The sequence below is a fragment of the Leopardus geoffroyi genome, chromosome X (assembly GCF_018350155.1).
Source record: "Leopardus geoffroyi isolate Oge1 chromosome X, O.geoffroyi_Oge1_pat1.0, whole genome shotgun sequence".
Taxonomy (NCBI): domain Eukaryota; kingdom Metazoa; phylum Chordata; class Mammalia; order Carnivora; family Felidae; genus Leopardus; species Leopardus geoffroyi.
In genome coordinates, this window is record NC_059343.1 from 69,547,119 (window position 1) to 69,567,172 (window position 20,054).

The window sequence follows — 20,054 nt, forward strand, 5'->3', positions numbered from 1 at the left end:
AGGTCGAAATCTAAAAAATAATTTCTAATTTAATTTTTTTTTTATTTAAGTAATCTCTACACCCAACATGGGGCTCAAACTCATGATCATGAGAACAAGAGTTGCATGCTCTACTTTATTTCTGTTAACTTTTATAAAAGAATTAAGAGATATATTTTAGTTTCTACCAGACAGCCTATTTGTTTTCTTCTATTTTTATTTTTTTCCAGCTTTATGTATGTATAAAGCATATATAAATATTTTTGAGATATAATTTGCATATAACATTGTATGGGTTTAAGGTCCCTGACAACAACTTTGTTATTCTCTGTTTACATGAATTTGGCCTTTTAAAATTTCACATAGAAGTGAGGTCATGCAGTATTTTACTTGTTCTGTCTGACAGTTCACATAGAATAATGCCCCCAAGATCCATTAGTGTTGCTGCAACTGACAGGATTATCTTTTTATGGCTGTATAATAGTATAATATTCCATTGTGTGTATGTATGTGTGTGTGTGTGTGTGTGTATATATATATCTTCTTTATATATACCACCTCTTATTTATACATTTAACCATGGATGAACACTTAGGTTGTTTTCACATCTAGTTTATTGCGAATAATGCTGCAGTGAACATGGCTGTGCAAATATCCCTTTGAGATAGTGATTCCATTTTTTCTGTATAAATGCCAAAAGTGAGACTGCTGGATTATATGGTAGTTATATCTTTATTTTTTTTTTAACTTTGCATACTGCTTTCTATAGTGACTATACAAATTTACATTCCCACAAACATTGTACAGGGTTCCCTTTTCTCCACACTCTCACCATCACTTGTTATCTCTTGTCTTTCTGATAATAGGCATTCTAACAGTTGTTAGATAATACCTCACCCTGGTTTCATTTGCATTTCCATGATGATTAGTGATGTTGAGATTCTTTTCTTATATCTGTTGGCCATTTGGATAAATGTCTATTCAGGTCCTCTGCCCATTTTATTTATTTACTTATTATTATTATTATTATTATTGTTAATTATTTTACTATTGAGTTATATGAATTCCCTACATATTTTGGGTGTTAAGCCATTATCTGATCTATGATTTGCAAATATTTTCTCTCATTTCATAGATTGCCTCTTCATTCCACATAATCTTTTTAGAGTGATGTAATCTCACTTGTTTATTTCTCATTTTGTTGCTTGTGTTTTTGGTGACATATCTGAAAAAAAATGTTGCCAAGGCCAATGTCAAAGGGAATTTTCCTTATGTTTTTTTTCTATAGACAGCCTGCTTGTTAATCATTGTTTTGACCTACTCTGCTTTAGTATGTTGAATATTTTGTCTTTCAAGTGTTCTCTTTTATCCAACAACGTTCTCAAATACACGTGTAAGGTTTATGAATTTGGAAATATTCAAGTGGCTTTTAAATTATTGGCCAAAAAAACAGTAAAGTAACTAGAAATATTGGACAGTATTCATTACTAAATAGATTAAGCCAAAGTATAGACAGTGACCTTGACCTTTGAATTAGCAAGAAAAATGGAAATGCTGAACATAAAAAAACCTCACCTGTCACAACACAATGGGTATATTATGAATATGTCTTAGTGAATGTAACCTTATAAATTAATTCTATGGTGGCTTGGATGAGCAGTCCAATTTTGATGTAAAAATGTCACATTGGTATTACTAAGATGCTTGAAAATGACAAATTTTGCATAAAGCTAATGCCAGTTGCCAGAGGGCTAGAAGAGTTTAAAAGGCACAAAAAGAAAATGGGGATAGAAAATCCATAAACATAAAAACATGATATAAGTCTTTACACATATATACATCATTCACAAAATATTAAATGGAATACAACATCTGTAGAAAGCTAGTTTAGAGGTTAAAGTTCAATACAAATAAGTCAAGGTCCACAAATATTTTCCACATAATTAGTCATCTTTGATGTCATGATAAAAAACAGTATCCCTAATATTGGACAGCTATATTTCAGACAATCACAAAGGGACATAGATGATTATATTGAAACAACCTTGCCATTGCTATGGCAAAAAGTATATGCCATGGAGGCAACCACTAAGTACTAAGATCTTTGATCTACAAATATTTAGTAAGAATGATTTTTGTGGTCTATTTATGTTCTCTTAAATGGGCAATCTAGTTATTCTGAGACCAAGAGTTTTTAATTAATAAAACCAAAGGCCTTTTTCTCCAATTTGTTCATCGTTTACAACCTTGTTCTTGCATTGTCTGTAAGACTGTTATTTGAGATGTTTTTGCCTGCAAGTATTAGAAAACTCTAACTCAAATAAACGTATGCAGCTAAAGCATTTAAGTTACATAGTGTTTAGAACTAGAGAAAATTCCAGTGTTGGTTAATTCAGCATATCACAAGTGTCATCAAAACCTAATTTCTGTATCTAAATACCTTAGTTGTTTGGCTTTGCCTGTTTTGTGTCTCTTCATATTTACAAGATGGTTGTTGCATTGGTTTCAAGCATTGCAACCAGATATGAGTATTTCTAGGAGATGAAAATGGACTGTTTTTTTTCTAGTGACAACTACATAGGAGTGAAAAAACTTTCCTAGAAGCCTTCTCTCAGATATAATTGGCTAGAACTGGATGATATCCCCTAAATCAATCACTAGCAAAAAAAAAAAAATACTGAACAATGGCTTAGGGCAACAATAATTTATACTTATAGCTCTAGATAAAGTTTGCCTCATTTAAGTTATATGAGGAAAGTATGAACAATAAATTAAAATTGTGGTTTTGCTTATAAGGAAAAAATAGGGAAATGGATGTTGGTATATAATTAATTATATATGCAATGGACTGTAAGCTCCAGAGTCATTTTTTAAACAATTACATCATTAGCTTCTAGTAAAATGTCTGTCATAAAGTCGGTTCTCAATAATTACTTTTTGAATTAATGACCAACTCTGCCTAGGAAGCACTTAACTCTGAATGATAAAGTCTTCACAGAGCAAATAATAGTTGATCTGGTGCTTGATGAAAATTGGTATGGAAACAGATAGGGAGAATACCATTTTAGATGAGGGGAAAGACACTGGAAAAAGACACAGTCATAAACTGGCACAGAAAGTTGGATCAGTTATTATCGCTTTCTGAAAAAATGTAAGAGAAAACTCCATTAATAGCAGCTTAAACCATAAAGACATTACTGTTTTCTTAACAAGATTTTTTAAGTTTATTTATGTTGAGAGAGCACACACAGTGAGAGAGAGAGGTGGAGAGAGAATCCCAAGCAGGCTCCACACTGAGGCTGACATGTGGCTCAATCTCATGACATGGAACTCAATCATGAGATCATGACCTGAGCCAAAATCAATAATTGGAGGCTTAACCAACTGAGCCACCCAGGCTCACCCTAGCATAATTTCAGAAAGATTTTTTTTATATATAATTAAGTTAGAGGCTTAAAAATGTTATTACAGTCTTTCTGCTGAGTTATCTTTGGTGTTGTCAATATGTCCTCTCATGTTCACAAAATGGCTGCTGCACTTTCAAGCATCATGCCATTATATAACAATATATGAAGCAGGAATAAAATAGGGTTTTTATCATAATAGAAAATCCCAGACACTCCCTAGAAGTATTTTTATTATTTATAATTGGCCCAATCTAGGTTGGGGGACCAGTACTAGCTACAAGGAAGTCTTGGAACTATGCAAATGGACTCCCTAACTTTTATGGTGATGGCAGATAAGAAATACAGAGGAAGGTAAAAATGTTGGGTAAGTAATCAATAGGTTCTATCACAATATCTTTCAGTGGACATGGGTATCAGGAATATGAGGGAAATGGTAGAAAGAGGTTGGAGAAATAGATTGGGTGCACATGTTCACCTACTGAAGCATAGGGGTTACATGTGTAGTATTTATCTTTATATTAAAAAAAGGCAGTGCAAGGGTGTTGTCTATCTCTCTAATTCATTTGCCTTTTAAAAATGTATTCATTTGATCAATCAAAATAAATATCTAATGAACTCAGTCACGGATATTCTCAAAATATAGCCGCTATTTAGTCATTATGGGTCTTACATATAAATAAAATATTTAGTAAAGTTCTCTCAAAAGCTTTAGACAATTTCCTATTTTGTAAGACAAGTTCTTCTAATTCTGTGATTCACAATCATGCATATACATGTGTTTATGGCACACATTTGAAAATGAAAATTTCTGAGCACATTTCAAATAAAAGATTCTAACTAAAGCTGTACTAAGCCACAATAATTGCCACACAATTAATAATATTAAATGTCACTAATGATCTATAAAAACATCCACTTTTGTACGATTTAAATTGTTGCATGTCAGTCCCTTATCTCTACCTGTGTACAACTTTTTCCTGATCATACCTTTCTTACATATTTATGCATTAAACAAATATTTGTTGAGTGCCTAGTTTGAAGAAGCACTCTGCTAATCATGGAGATGAAATTATTAACTACAACAGCAGCAAAAACAAAACAAAACAAAACAAAAATAGAAATAGCCTTACTTTCATGTGGGGCTTGCATTGCTTGTTCCAGGAAACATAAGATTGTTGACTCAAGTTTTGATATTCCAATTTTCCCTCTTTGAATTTGATGCAAGGTTTATTCCCCTCAATATCAGAAGATTCACTCACTTCAGTGTTCCTTTTGACAAGACTTGAAGTGTGCATCCTCACTTGCAATAATCATTTATATTATCTCTTGATCAAAGTTTGAGAGAATCCTTATAAATGATTAGAGTTTAAGAGTTAAGAACCATTATTCTAACTAGATGGAGATATCAGGCTCTTTTTAATCTACTGGAGTTTCCTGAGTAAAGGTGGGAATAGAGCAAAGGGGTAATTTCAGATTTTAGCTTTTAACTTAAATCCTGAATTCCATAGAGTTTTCATATTCACAATTATCTTCATTATATATCATTGCCAATTAAAATGCCTGATAAGTATCAAATAGTGGTGTTACCTTACTGGATCAATATATTACATGCAAAAGCACTCAGATTGTTTTACATAAAATATATTAATACAGAATGAAACCTATGTGAAATGTGGAATTTGGCTCTAGACCACTTGGTTACTACCCTCTTAGATCCTTAACAGTCTGTGTTACTCTAGGTTAACTAGCTATCTACTCCATCCCTATTACAGATTGAGACACCAAGGAAAGTTTAGTTGGCTTATCCAAAGCCATATGATTAGTGACAAAGCTGAAATTTTAACACTGGTTTCCTGAGTTCTAATTTAGTATGTTTTTACTCCCAAGCATATCCCTTCAAAACACGTCCACCCTTACCACCAGAACCAGCAGGGGATCAGTACAAAATGAAACTGCAACATAGTCATAAATTTTAGATCAAAATTAATGGCCAATTTAGTCCTATTACTAGTAGGTAGCAGTATATTGACCATTTAAATCTTAGTTTTTCAGTGGCTACAGACATTAATGATGCTTTCTTAGTGAAAGAAAACACCTGAGATAGCCGATATTTCCTTCCATAATAATAAATTATAGATTTTATTCATTCAATAAAAATGTTTTAGTGTCACCTATTTGCCAGGAACTGGAGATACATCAGTAAATAAAACAAACAAAAATCCCTGCAGCCATGGTCTGTATATTCTAGTGGTGGGTGATAAACAATAAACAAGTAAGTTATGTAGAATGCAATAAGTGCTATGGAAAAAAATAAATGAGATAGAGTGGAAGGGAGGCCCAGTGCAGGGGAGAAAGTGGTATGGGGGCTTCAGATTCAATTGAAGATGTGATGTCCTGCCAGTCTGTGTGTGAATATTGTTAAAGACTGAAACTGGTGACTGAAAATAAAATGTTATGTTTTTCTTCTTCAAAGCTCGAGGTCATGCTTGGAGAAGTCCAGGGCCCAAGCCAAATCTCGTTGTAGATGTGCATATGCTTTCACTGTTCCCTGCTTTGTATCTCATTTTAAAAATCTGAGAAAGTTTTGAAATGGGGGGTGGGGGGGAGGAAACAGGTGTGACAAAAGAGAAAGAGAGGAGGAGACAACCAGTCACCGTCTGCCTCAGTATTGCCTTGGTGATGGGGTTGTACAGGGCATGTACTCTGCTTGAGCCCTAGATCTTTCCCAAAACAAGGCTGTTCTCTGGTTCTTCTTCCCTCTAATTTTCTTCCTTAAGATTAAAACTTCAAATCAATAGTATGTACAAATTTTTAAAAATAAAACCTTTAAGAATACTCTTCACATGAGTTAAAATAAGCCATTTACAGCTTTATATGTTCATAGATATTACTTAGTTAATTTTCCTTGACTGAATCTTAGAAATTTTGACAGAAATTTTGTATTCATTGAAGCTGCATTTATATCAATTTGACTATTTGAATTAACAGGTAAGTTAAAAAAATAAAGTAGTATTAGTCAAGATTATTTTGCGGGGTACCTGGATGGCTCAGTCGGTTGAGCCTCCAACTTCAGCTCAGGTCATGATCTCCAGGTTTGTGAATTTGAGCCCCCACATTGGACTCTGTGCTGACAGCTCAGAGCCTGGAGTCTGTTTCAGATTCTGTGTCTCCCCTGTCTCTGCCCCCCCCCCCACTCACACTCTGACTCTCTCAAAAATAAATATACATTAAAAAAATTAATAAAATGATTATTTTGTTAATTGGCTTTATCTACACAACAGTCTTTCAAAAGTAATACTAATTTTCTTATCAGGCCAGATAATCCAAGAATATAAATGTTCCAAATATTATTTCTATCTGCATTTGCAATGCTTTATATATATTTTAGTATTATATTTTTTGCTTATCAATATATACATATTTTGTAGGAATTTTTAAGTACAAAACATCATATGCAGAAAACAAAATTATCCATAACCCCACTTATACCATTATGATATATTTAACTTTATTTCTTTTTACAATAAATACTTCCACTTTACATGGTAGCTATCAAACTCTGTGTACAGTTCTACATATCTTTTTGTTTTTCACACAAATTTTAGGCATTGACAACCAAACAGACATGATTCCTGCCCTCATGGAATTATAATCTAGGGATTTACTAAAACCATTCCCTAATCTTGGACATTTAGAGTGTATCTAAATTTTAATATTTTATGTAAAATTATAATTAACATCTTTGTGCTGAAATAGTTACTTAGGATGCATTCCTAGGAGTAGAATTACTCTGCCTGAGAGTAGGAACATTTTTCAAGGCTCTTTACACATAGTGTTCCTTTTATTACTTTACTGATTGTGGTCTATTTTTGACTTACAAATTGAATGGCTTTATATTACTTTACTTCAGAAGGTAATACTTTTGATAGTCTTTTAAGCTCAGTTTGGCCAATGGAAGGGCTCTGAGACTGTGTAACACTGCCCAAGTGAAAACTAACTTGGTGCTTGGATCACATTTTGCTTTTATTTTCTAAAAATGAAATAAGGTCAAGAGCGCCTGAGTGGTTCAGTCAGTTAAGCATTGAACTCTTGATTTTGGTGCAGGTCATGATCTCGTGGTTGTGAAATTGTCTGTGCTGACAGTACAGAGCCTGCTTGGTATTCTGTCTCTCCCTCTCTCTCTCTCTCTCTCTTTCTGCCCCTCCCCCACTCACTCGTGCTTTCTGTTTTTCTCAAAATTAATAAACAAACTAAAAAAATGAGATGAGCTTAGTATTACATAAGAAATATACACTTTCAAAAATAAATAAAAATTCAATGACAAAAAAGTAGCCAAAAATGAGAATAACTAATCAACTGTTTCTCTTCCTGGGACCAAAAAGATACTCACTTTTTGTTTTCTAGATCACATAAAAGACATCTTTTTTTCTGTATGCATCCTTACCTACCACATGACTTTCCTTTATGTAATGTAAAGTTCATATTTTTCAAATTTCCTGCCAAGTGGCATTTGATAACTTGTTCTAACATAACTTTGTACATAACAACAATTGTTTTTAGATTTGGGGAGAAAAAAAGTGTTTCAGACTTCTTGGTACTATTTTAATAGACATTTCACCTTTGTGTAATTTACATATATAACATGAAACTATATTCAAGTTATTTTGAAGAAATATCACTGTGAATATAGATAGATAATAGATAGATAGATAGATAGATAGATAATAGATAGATACTTTTATGGGGGAAAGTCTGAATGTGAAGGAAATGTACAGGATTAAAGTAGCTCTTTATAGAGGAATGTTTATATTATTTTATATTCCTTTTAATACATATAGCTCCTTCATATGCACATATACATGTGTATATAGGTCTGTGTGTACACATGTATGTTCAAAACTGGTGTTAAAATAGTCTAATAACAATTAGATGTTTAGCAAACAACCAAATAGATTTAATCAATGAAAACCTGATTCTTCCTGTTCAAGCTGTGAAACATTATGTGTAAACACAGGTATAATTTTAGAATAGATTTCAGAGGCATCTATGCACCATAAAATATAATTAACTCTGTCTTTTCCCTTCAACTTCCTGTTATTCACAGTGTCTTTATGATGTCATCACTCAACATTACCAGTTTTAAATTACAATCCTAAAGTTCTGGCAACATATAGGCAGGGGAAATGTCTCTTACAAGATTGTAAGTACTTTGTCTAATACTTTTTAGTATTTTTAATGACTAATATGCTCAACTTAGCAACATATTTATATTTTTAAATGTGAATAATGTTTATCTCATTGTAATTTTATTTATAGATTAATACTTTAAAGAGAGGTATGAAATTTTCAACAATATCTTGGGTTTTTTGCTTTGAGATTTAGCTACTTCAGGCTTTGTCACAAAACAGTTGCATGGCCTTAACCATTTTGTGTGTGTGTGTGTGTGTGTGTGTGTACTTACAATCACATCTTATTTTGAGAAAGGAAGTAATTAATGTGTGTGAAGGCACTTAAAATGTAAAGCATGATATAATGTAGTAAGACTTTATTATACAACTTTGGTATACTTAATTTTCTGTAAAAAGAAAGTTAGATCATCCTTTTGCTCTGCTAAAAAGGAAGACTTAGTATTATTTCCAAGAAAAGAAAGTTTAGTGAGTTGACTTTTAAAAGGATTCATTAAGTGGATGATGAAATATTAACATGGATTTAACAGTATTTCTGCAGGTTTTAGTTGGCCACATCTTTCAATGTTGGTCTTTACTTTAAAAGTTTACATCCCCACAAGAATATTGCTGAAATAATACAAAAATTAGGATAATATAGACCATATTGACTTGGAACTACCAGCTAATAGCGATGTGTATTATGTTGAATTATATGAGATTGTCAATATTCAACCATTTTTACCTACAAAAATGGGAATTTCTTAAGATACAATCATATAAAAAGCTCATAAAGCTCAATAAGAAAGATACAATTAAGGTGGCATAAAAATAGTTGAAGGCTATGAACAGATATTTTATAGAAAAAGAAATGTGAATGACCAGTAAACATATGAAAAAATGCACAACCTCATTTATAAAAAGAACATTTAGAAAATCTTTGACTCAGAAATTCAAACTCTAAAAAACTTAAAGAGATTTTCCCTTTTTAAATGACACATTTTTATGATGTTTGGATGTTTTTCAATGAGTATTATTACTTTTAAAATGAGAAATTTCAATACAATGTGAAAGAAAGGAAAAGAATGGTTTGATCTAGAAATTAAAATTGAGCTCCTAGTGATTTTGGAGAGGTGTCTCTAGTTTTATCCTGCCTACATATGATCTTTCCTATTACATCACAAAGGTTTCAGGATTATGTCACCATTGGGCATTATCTCTGAAACACACTGTCATCAGCAAAATCCTCTATACCCTCCTCTGCCTCCTATCTGAATGATATCTCCACTTTATTGCTCTCCGAAACTCGGCTGTTTCTCAAATACATTGTTTTTCCTGGGGCCCTCTTGAATGGATATTTTCCTTCCCATGTCCCCTCCTGCCACTGGAACCAGAGATGCTATAGATGTATACTTGGTTCCTCAATGGCATTTCCAACTCATTCTACTTCTCTACTCCCTAAAAATAGCCAGCTTTGAATCTCATATCATCAGATTTATATCACCTGCTATGTTTCCTTGTTGTATTCATTGACTAACTCCCAGGTCATTCCCTTTATTTTGCCATGATTCTCTGTCTGATCCACTGCCATTGCCTCTTTCTTTAATCCCTGGTGATTTTGATATGTAGATAATCATTCCCATATCCTAATATTCCATTTTTTTACTTCATTTTCTCAAAGTATCTTGCCTTCCATCTTATTTCAGTTGCTCATTTATATTCATATCCCTCCAAAATCTCAATTTCAGATATTCTCCAACCACTACTTCAGGTACCTCTAATACCCACACTCCAACAATTCTCCTACCCCTATAAGACCTACTATTGATTTTACCAACTTTGAACTACTGCTCATTAATCCTTTCCCAATGGCTTTACTTATGTTCTTACTCATTATAGATTCTTACCTATCTTAGGTTCCTATAGGCTCATAGTGAACCAAAACAAATAATTTCATGCATAAATATTAAATTCCCTTTATCCACTTTCATTTTGATGTCTCTTAGACAAAACCCTAGTTATAGATATATCCAACTCCCCCATCACTTCTCAGTGGTACCTTTTTGCAACCTGAATGTGGTTGAGGAAAATCATGTAACCATGATAATTGGCTTCAACTTAATTTATAATATCAAACTGCAAGTGGGCCATTAATGTTACCTGGCAATGGTATTAAACTTCTCTCATCTGTTCAAGTCTCTCCTTTAAGATGACTATTTCTTAAATTTTTTCTGTTAAATTTATAATAGATTTTTCCACTCCACTCTCACATAATAGAGATAAATAGGATAAATTTTCACCATAGCCACAACTAAATATACTAATCTATATGTATTTTACAATCTTTTTTCCCCTGACTTTTCTCCTATTATAGTAGATACTCTCTTCTTACTCATATCTAAATATAACTTAAGGTATATTAGTTTCCTAGGGCTGCTGAAGCAAATCACCACAGATTAGCTGGCTTAAAACATTAGAAGTTTATTTTCTCAAATTTCTGTGAGCTAAAAGTCCAAAATAAAAATGTCAGCAATGTGGTCTCCTTGCCAAGGCTCTGAGGAAGAATCTGTCCGATGACTCTCTTCTAGCTTCTGGCAGTTTCTAGCAATCATTGACATTCCTTGGATTGTAGATCCATCACCCCAGTCATTGTTTCCATCATAGCTCACATGGCACACTCTCCCTGTGTGTGTTTGTGTCCAAATCTCCTTCTTCTCATAAGAACACCAGTCATTGTGTTCTAATCCAGTATGACCTCATCTAAACTTGATTACATCTACAGAGACCCTTTTTCCAAATGAGGTCAAGTTAACAAGTACCCAGTGATTGGACATGAATGTGTATTTATGTGGGACACAATTCAACTCATAACACTGAGCATTGGATTTCCTTCACTACGTAAGAATATGGCTCCTATATTTAACTTATTTTCTGTAGCCTCGTTATTTTTATTTTTTCTGTAGATTTATTGAAACAATTGAAATATAACTGTGTATGTTTGAGATGTACAATGTTATTATTTGATGCTCACGTGCATTGCAAAATTATGACTATGGTACGGTTATTTAACACCTCCATCACGTCATGTAATTACCTTTTTTTTTTTTGTGGTGAGAACATTTGAGGTCTACTCTATTACGAGATTTCAAGTATATAACGCAGCAGTGTTAACTATAGTCACCATATTATGCATTAGATCCTCACAACATATTCATCTTATAAATGGAAGTTTGTACCCCTTGACAACATCTGTTTCTGTGGAAAGAACATGTCTTCTTTGAAAAATGCCTATTCACATCCTTTTTCCATTTTTTAATCAGTTTACCAAATTATTATTTAGTTGTGTAAGTTACCTAAATATTTTGTATATTAACCCCTTATCAGATAATTGCTTTTCAATATTTATTGCTCATTTGTTGTGCAGAAGCTAAGTTTTATATAGATTCCACATACTTACTTTTGTTTTTGTTGCCTGAACATTTGGTGGCATATCCAAGAAAATCAATGTCAAGGGCATATCAAAGATCTTTCTCCCTATGTTTTTCTCTAAGAGTTGAAAACTTTCAGTTCTTATGTTCAAGTTTTTAAACCATTGCAAGATAATTTTTGTGACTTGTGTGTGATAGGGTTCCACTTTTATTCTTTCACATGTAGATATCCACTTTCCCCAGAATCATTTAGTGAAGAGATGATCCCTTACCTATTGTGTGTTCTTGGTGCCCTCATGAAGGTTAGTTGATCATATATACATGGGTTTACTTCTCTGTTCTTGGTTAAATTCCCTTGGTCTATGTTTGTGTTTGTATTCCAGTACTATACTGTTTTAATTACTATACCTTTTTACTATAGTTTGCAATCATAAAGTGTAATATCTCCAGCATTATTCCTTTCTCAGAACTGTTTTGCCTACTTATAGTCATTTGTGTTTCCACATGAATTTTAGGATTGTTCTCTTTCTGTGGAAAAATTCTCTTGGAATTTTGACCAGGATTGCACTTAATCTATATATGGATTTGGTATTATTGGCATCTTAACAATATTATTCTACTGATCCATGAACTTGGGATACCTCTCCATTTATTTGTGTCTTCATTTCCTTTCCTCAATATCTGAAAATTTTAAGTGTAAAAATATTTAAATTCCTTGGCTAAAGATATTTGTAATCATTTTATTTTTAAAACTATTACAAATTAGATGGTTTCCTTTTCCTTTTCTTTTTGTTAAGTTTTTATTTAAGTTTCTGTTATTTAGCATACAGTGTAATATTAGTTTCAGATAAAAAATGTGCCGATTCAACACTTACATACAACACCTGATGCTCATCACAAAAAGTGCCCTCCTTAATCCCTATCACCAATTTAACCCATCCTCTTCCCCACCTCTGCTCTGGTAACCATCAGCTTGTCTATAATTAAGACTATGTTTCAGGGAACCTGGGTGGCTCAGTTGAGTAAGCTTCCAGCTTTAGCACAGGTCATGATCTTGCAGCTTGTGAGTTCGAGCCCCATGTCAGCCTCTGTTCTGATAGCATAGAGCCTGGAGTCTACTTCAGATTCTGTGTCTCCTTCTCTCTCTGCCCTTCCCCGGCTCATGCTCTGTCTTTCTTTCAAAAATAAAAGTGAAACATTAAAAAAAGAATGTGTTTCTTGGTTTGATTCTATTTTCCTTTGCTCATTTGTTTTATTTCTTCAATTCCAAATATCAGTGAAAACATACAATATTTCTCTTTTTCTTATTTATTTTGATTAGCATAATACTGGCTAACTCCACCCACATCATTGCAGTGCCAAGACATCATTCTTTTTTATGACTGGATAAGATTCTATTGTGTGTGTGTGTGTGTGTGTGTGTGTGTGTGTGTGCAAGTTTTCTACTTCTTACTGTTTCAATTTTGTTAGCTTATATGTTTCTTGGAATTTATCAACTTCTTTCAGGTTGTCTAATTTGTTGACATATAGTTTTTCATAATATTCTCTTACAATTGTTTTATTTCTGTAGTGTTGTCATTTCTCCTCCCTCCTTTGTGATTTTATTTATCTCAGTATTTCTTTTTTTAATGTTTATTTATTTTGAGAGACAGAGAGAGAGAGAGTATGAGCAGAGGAGGGGCAAAGAGAAGGGGAGACACAGAATCTGAAACAGGCTCCAGGCTCAGATGTCACAACAGAGCCAGACACGGGGCTTGAGCTCACAAGCCGTGAGAACATGACCTTAGCCAAAGTGGGATGCTCAACCACCTGAACCACCCAGGTGCCAAAATCTCTCTTTTTTTAAGTCTGGCTAGAGGTATAACAATTTTATTAATTTTTTCAAAGAACCAGTTTCGTGTTTCATTGGTATTTTCTATTGTTGTTGCTATTGTTGTTATTTTTGTTGTTGTTTTAATTTCTATATAATTTATTTCTCCTCTAATCTTTATTATTTCCTTGATTCTGTTGGCATTAGGCTTTGTTTGTTTTTCTTTTATAACACCTTTAGGTTTAAGGTTAGGTTGTCTATTTGATCAATTTATTGCTTCTTGTGGTAGGTTGGTATTACTATATTTCCTTCTTAGGACCACTTTTGCTGCATCCCTAAAGTTTTGGACTATCATGTTCTCATTTTCATTTGTTTCCACGTATTTTTTTTTTAAATTTTTTCTTTGATTTCCTGGTTGACCCATTCCTTATTTAGCAGCATGTTGTTTAACCTCTATATATTTGTGGCTGGTTTAGTGATCATAAATTCCTTTAGTACTTTTTTGTCTGGGAAATTTTTTATCTCTCTTTCTATTCTTAATGATAGCCTTGCTGTATGAATATTCTTGGCTTTAGATTTTTCCCATTTAGCTTTCGATTTTTTTAATGTTTATTCATTTTTGGGAGAGAGAGAGAGAGAGAGAAAGCATGAGCAGGGGATGGGCAGAGAGCGAGGTAGACACAGAATCTGAAGACGGCTCCAGACAATGAGCTGTCAGCACAGAGCCTGATGTGGGGCTTGTATCCACAGAACACAAGATCATGACCTGAGCTGAAGTCGGACGCTCAATTGACTGAGCCACTGAGGCACTGCTCCCATTTAGTATTTTAAATATAACATGCCATTCCCTTCTGACTTGCCATGTCTCTGTTGAGAAATCTCCAGCTAGATTAATGGGTATTACCTTGTATAATAAGGACTTTTTTTTATCTTGATGTTTTATAATTTTTACCACTATATTTTGCAAATTTAATTTCAATATGTCTTGGTATTGGACTCCTTTTGTTGATTTTAATGGAGTTTTCTGTGCCTCCTGGATCTAGATGACTGTTTCCTTATCAGATTAGGGACATTTTCAACTATGATTTCTTCAAATAAATTTTCTGCCCTCTTTTCTCTCTGTGCTTCTTCTGGAACTCCCATAATACAAATGTTATTACACTTGATTGAGTTCCCTAAGTCTATTCTTGTGTTGCATAGTTGTTCCTTGTGTACTTTTTTCAGCTTCCGTATTTTCCATTATTTTTCCTTCTAGGTCACTAATTCATTCCTCTGCTTCTTCCATTCTGGTATTCATTGCATCAAGCCTGTTTCTGATCTCATTTATTTCATTCTTCATCTATGATTGATTCTTTTTTAACTCTTTTATATCTGTGGTAAAAAGTTTCCCTAATGTACTTTATTCTTTTCTAAAGCGCAGTATCTCTATGATTGTTGCTTTTGGTTCTCCTTCAGACATGTCACTTATATCTGTTTCACTTAGATCTCCAGGTTATAGTGTTATGGTGTTCCTTCATTTGGGATAAATTCCTCTGTCTTTGAATTTTATCTGTCACTTCCTTTTTCCTGTGTTATAAAATCCAGTTATGTTTCCTGCTTCTGAAATAATGGCTTTATGATGAAGAGGTCATATAGTGTCCAGGGCTTGGTGCTTCAAGTAGTGACTCTGGTGAGTGTTGTGTGTGCTCTTGCTACTGTATTTTGTCTGCTCTCTACTTCAGGCCAGGTTTCTGCAGAAGATTTATTTGCCTGCTGTGGACAGTGTTTGGTCCTTGGACTAAATGTGGTAAGTTTTAACAATACCAGTGTTCTGGTCTGCTTGTGAAATGAGACCTGATACTACTTTCATCAGAATTGAAGCCCTGAAGAACTCTGGTTGGGAGACATGGTATGTGTGGGGTTTTGTCCTAATCTTCGGAGGGAGGGGTCCATTGCACTGTAACTGAGGCTAGCTTAACTGAGATGGGCATTTCCAACAGAGTACAGGGGGTGAGCTGGTGTAAGCAAGTATCTAGCAGGTGTTGGTGCTGAGCCTTTTCCCATAGGTAGGTCTGTGCTCATGCTGAGGGGCAGGGGAGGGAAAGGCACCAGCTAGCTCCTTTATTCCTGGGGAGGCTTCCCCTGAATGTTGCCTATCACAGAAGGGCTCTGAGAAGAATGAATAATGGCCCTCCTGTGTGTGCCATGTGTCTTTCAAATCCTTGTTTCCATGTTGTCTGCCTCCAGGCTTTTTGCCTGCCTTCTCTCCAGGAACACCACAGTGCTCTCCATGCTCAATCCCAGCAAAGATTGCTGAATTTTCAAACTCCTAAGTTTAGAGACATGTTGTGAGCAGTGGTTTGTGCTACTAATCTTATTTTAATATGATATTTATTTATTTTTCTTCTCTTTTCTTTTTTTTTTTTTAATTTACATCCAAATTAGTTAGCATATAGTGCAACAATGATTTCGGGAGTAGATTCCTTAATACCCCTTACCCATTTAGCCCATTCCTCCTCCCAAAACCCCTCCCGTAACGCTCAGTTTGTTCTCCATATTTATGACTCTCTTCTGTTTTGTCCCCCTCCCTCTTTTTATATGATTTTTGTTTCCCTTCCCTTATGTTCATCTGCTTTGTCTCTTAAAGTCCTCATATGAGTGAAGTCATATGATTTCTGTCTTTCTCTGACTAATTTCACTTAGCTTAATACCTCCAGCTCCATCCACATAGTTGCAAATGGCAAGACTTCATTCTTTTTAATTGCCGAGTAATACTTCATGTCTATATATACCACACCTTTTTGATCCATTCATCCATCGATGGACATTTGCGCTCTTTCCATACTTTGGCTATTGTTGATAGTGCGGCTATAAACATGGAGGTGCATGTTCCCCTTAAAAACAGCACAACTGTAACCACTGGATAAATGCCTATTAGTGCAATTGCTGGGTAATAGGATAGTTCTATTTTTAGTTTTTTGAGGAACCTCCATACTGTTTCCCAGAGTGGCTGCACCAGCTTGCATTCCCACCAACAATGCAAAAGAGATCTTCTTTCTCCACATCCTTGCCAACATCTGTTGTTGCTTGAGTTGTTCATGTTAGCCATTCTGACAGGTGTAAGGTGGTCTCTCATTGTGGTTTTGATTTGTATTTCCCTGATGATGAGTGACGTTGAGCATTTTTTCATGCGTCGGTTGGACATCTGGATGTCTTCTTTGGAGAAGTGTCTATTCATGTCTTTTGCCCATTTCTTCACTGGATTATTTGGTTTTTGGGGGTTGAGTTTGATAAGCACTTTATAGATTTTGGATACTAACCATTTATCTGAAATTCCATGTGCAAATATCTTCTCCCATTCTGTCTGTTGCCTTTTAGTTTTGATGATTGTTTCCTTTGTTGTGCAGAAGCTTTTATTTTGATGAGGTTCCAGTAGTTCATTTTTTATTTTGTTTCCCTTGCATCCAGAGACATGTTGAATAAGAATTTGCTGTAGGCAAGATCAAAGAGGTTTTTGCCTGCTTTCTCCTAGAGGATTTTTATGGCTTCCTGTCTTACATTGAGGTCTTTCATCCATTTTGAGTTTATTTTTGTGTATGGTGTAAGAAAGTGGCCCAGATTCATTCTTCTGCATGTCGCTGTCCAGTTTTCCCAGCACCACTTGCTGAAAAGCCTGCCTTTATTCCATTGGATATTCTTTCCTGCTTTGTCAAAGAATAGTTTGCCATACGTTTGTGAGTCCATTTCTGGGTTCTCTATTCCATTCCATTGATCTGAGTGTCTGTTTTTGCACCAGTACCATATTGTCTTGAAGATTACAGCATTGTAGTATAGCTTGAAGTCTGGGATTGTGATGCCTCCTGTTTTGGTTTTCTTTTTAAAGATTGCTTTGGTTATTCGGGGTCTTTTCTGGTTCCATACAAATTTTAGGATTATTTGTTCTAGCTCTGTGAAGAATTCTTGTTTTATTTAGATAGGGATTGCATTAAATATGTAGATTGCTTTGGGTAGTGTTGACATTTTAACAATATTTGTTCTTCCTATTATGGAGCATGGAATCTTTTCCTTTTTTTGTGTCTTCTTCAATTTGTTTCATTGTCTTTCTATAGTTTTCTCTGTATAGATTTTTCACCTCTTTGGTTAGATTTATTCCTAGGTATTTTATGTTTTTTTAATGCAACTGTAAATGGGATCAATTGCTTGATTTCACTTTCTGTCGCTTCAGTGTTGGTGTATAGGAATGGAACCGATTTCTGTGTGTTAATTTAATATCCTGCAACTTGCTGAATTTATGAATCAATTCTAGCAGTTTTTTGTGGAATCTTTTGGGTTTTCCACATAGAGTATCATGTCATCTGCGAAGAGTGAGAGTTTGACCTCCTCCTTGCTGATTTGGATGCCTTTTATTTCCTTGTATCCTCTGACTGCAGAGGCTAAGGCTTCCAATACTTTGTTGAATAACAGTGGCGAGAGTGGACATCCCTGTCTTGTTCCTGATATTAGGGGCAAAGCTCTCAGTTTTTCCCCATGGAGGATGATATTAGTGTTGAGACTTTCATGTATGGCTTTTGTCATCTCGAGGTATGCTCCTTCTATCCCTACTTTGTTGAGGGTATGTATCAAGAAAGGATGCTGTATTTTGTCAAATGCTTTCTTTGCATGTATTGAGAGGATCATATGGTTCTTGTCCTTTCTTTTATTGATGTGATGAATCACGTTAATTGTTTTGCAGATATGAAACAACCTTGCAACCCAGGTATAAATCCCACTTGGTCGTGGTGAATAATTTGTTTAATATATTGTTGGAGCCAGTTGGCTAATATCTTGTTGAGGATTTTTGCGTCTATGTTCATCAGGGAAATCAGTCTATGGTTCTCCTTTTTAGTAGGGTCTCTGTCTGGATTTCGAACCAAGGTAATGCTGACTTCATAGAAAGAGTATGGAAGTTTTCCTTCCATTTCTATTTTTTGGAACACCTTCAAGAGAAAAGCGTTAATCCTTCCTTCAATGTTTGGTAGAATTCCCCTGGAAAGCAACCTGGCCCTGGACTCTTGTATTTTGGGAGATTTTTGATTACTAATTCAATTTCCTTACTGGTTATGCATCTGTTAAGATTTTCTATTTCTTCCTGTTTCAGTTTTGATAGTGTATATATTTCTAGGAATTTGTCTATTTCCTTCAGATTGACCATTTCATTGTCATATAACTGCTCATAATATTCTCTTATTATTGTTTGTATCTCTGCTGTGTTGGTTGTGATCTCTCCTCTTTCATTCTTGATTTTATTTATTTGGGTCCTTTCCTTTTTCTTTTTGATCAAAGTGGTGAGTGGTTTATCAATTTTGTTAATCCTTTGAAAGAACCAGCTTCTGGTTTCATTAATCTGTTCTACTGTTTTCTTTTAGTTTCAATAGCATTAATTTCTTCTCTAACCTTTATTATTTCCTGTCTTCTTCTGGTTTTTGGTTTTATTTGCTGTTCTTTTTCTAGCTCTTTAAGGCATAAGGTTAGGTTGTATATCTGAGATCTTTCTTCCTTCTTTAGGAAGGCCTGGATTGCTATATTCATTCCTCTTATGATGGCCTTTGCTGCATCCCAGAGGTTTTGGGTTGTGGTGTTCATTTTCATTGACTTCCATACACTCTTTAATTTCCTCTTTAACTGCTTGGTTAGCCCATTCATTCTTTAGTAGGATGTTCTTCAGTCTCCAAGTATTTGTTACCTTTCCAAATTTTGTCTTGTGGTTGATTTCGAGTTTCATAGCGTTGTGGTTTGAAAATATGCACAGTATGATCTTGACCTTTTTGTACTTACTTAGGGTTGATTTGTGTCCCAGTATATGATCTATTCTGGAGAGCGTTCCATGTGCACTGGAGAAGAAACTATATTCTGCTGCTTTAGAATGAAATTTTCTGAATATATCTGTCAAATCCATCTGGTCCAGTGTGTCATTCAAAGCCATTGTTTCCTTGTTGATTTTTTGATTAGATGATCTGTCCATTGTTGTGAGTGGGGTGTTGAAGTCTCCTACTATCATGGTATTACTACTGATGAGGTTCTTTATGTTTGAGATTAATTGATTTATCTATTTGGGTGATGCCATATTTTTCGCATAAATGTTTACAATTGTTTGGTCTTCTTGGTCGATAAACCCCTTAATGATGATATAATGCCCTTCTGCATCTCTTGATATAGTCTTTATTTTAAATTCTAGGTTGTCTGATATAAGTATGGCTACTCTGGCTTTCTTTTGTTGACCATTACATCATAGATGGTTCTCCATCCC

The 20,054-nt window shown here is 34.4% G+C and overlaps 1 protein-coding gene across 1 annotated transcript in view; it reads left to right on the plus strand.

Moving 5' to 3' along the window:
• Positions 1-8,523: 8,523 nt before the first annotated feature.
• Positions 8,524-20,054, plus strand: part of CYLC1 (cylicin 1) — an 84,158-nt gene continuing 72,627 nt past the window's right edge. Inside the window, exon 1 of the mRNA XM_045471806.1 lies at positions 8,524-8,586. Within this exon, the coding sequence (XP_045327762.1) occupies positions 8,570-8,586 (17 nt within the window). The 5' untranslated portion in view covers positions 8,524-8,569. The remainder of the gene's footprint in view (positions 8,587-20,054) is intronic.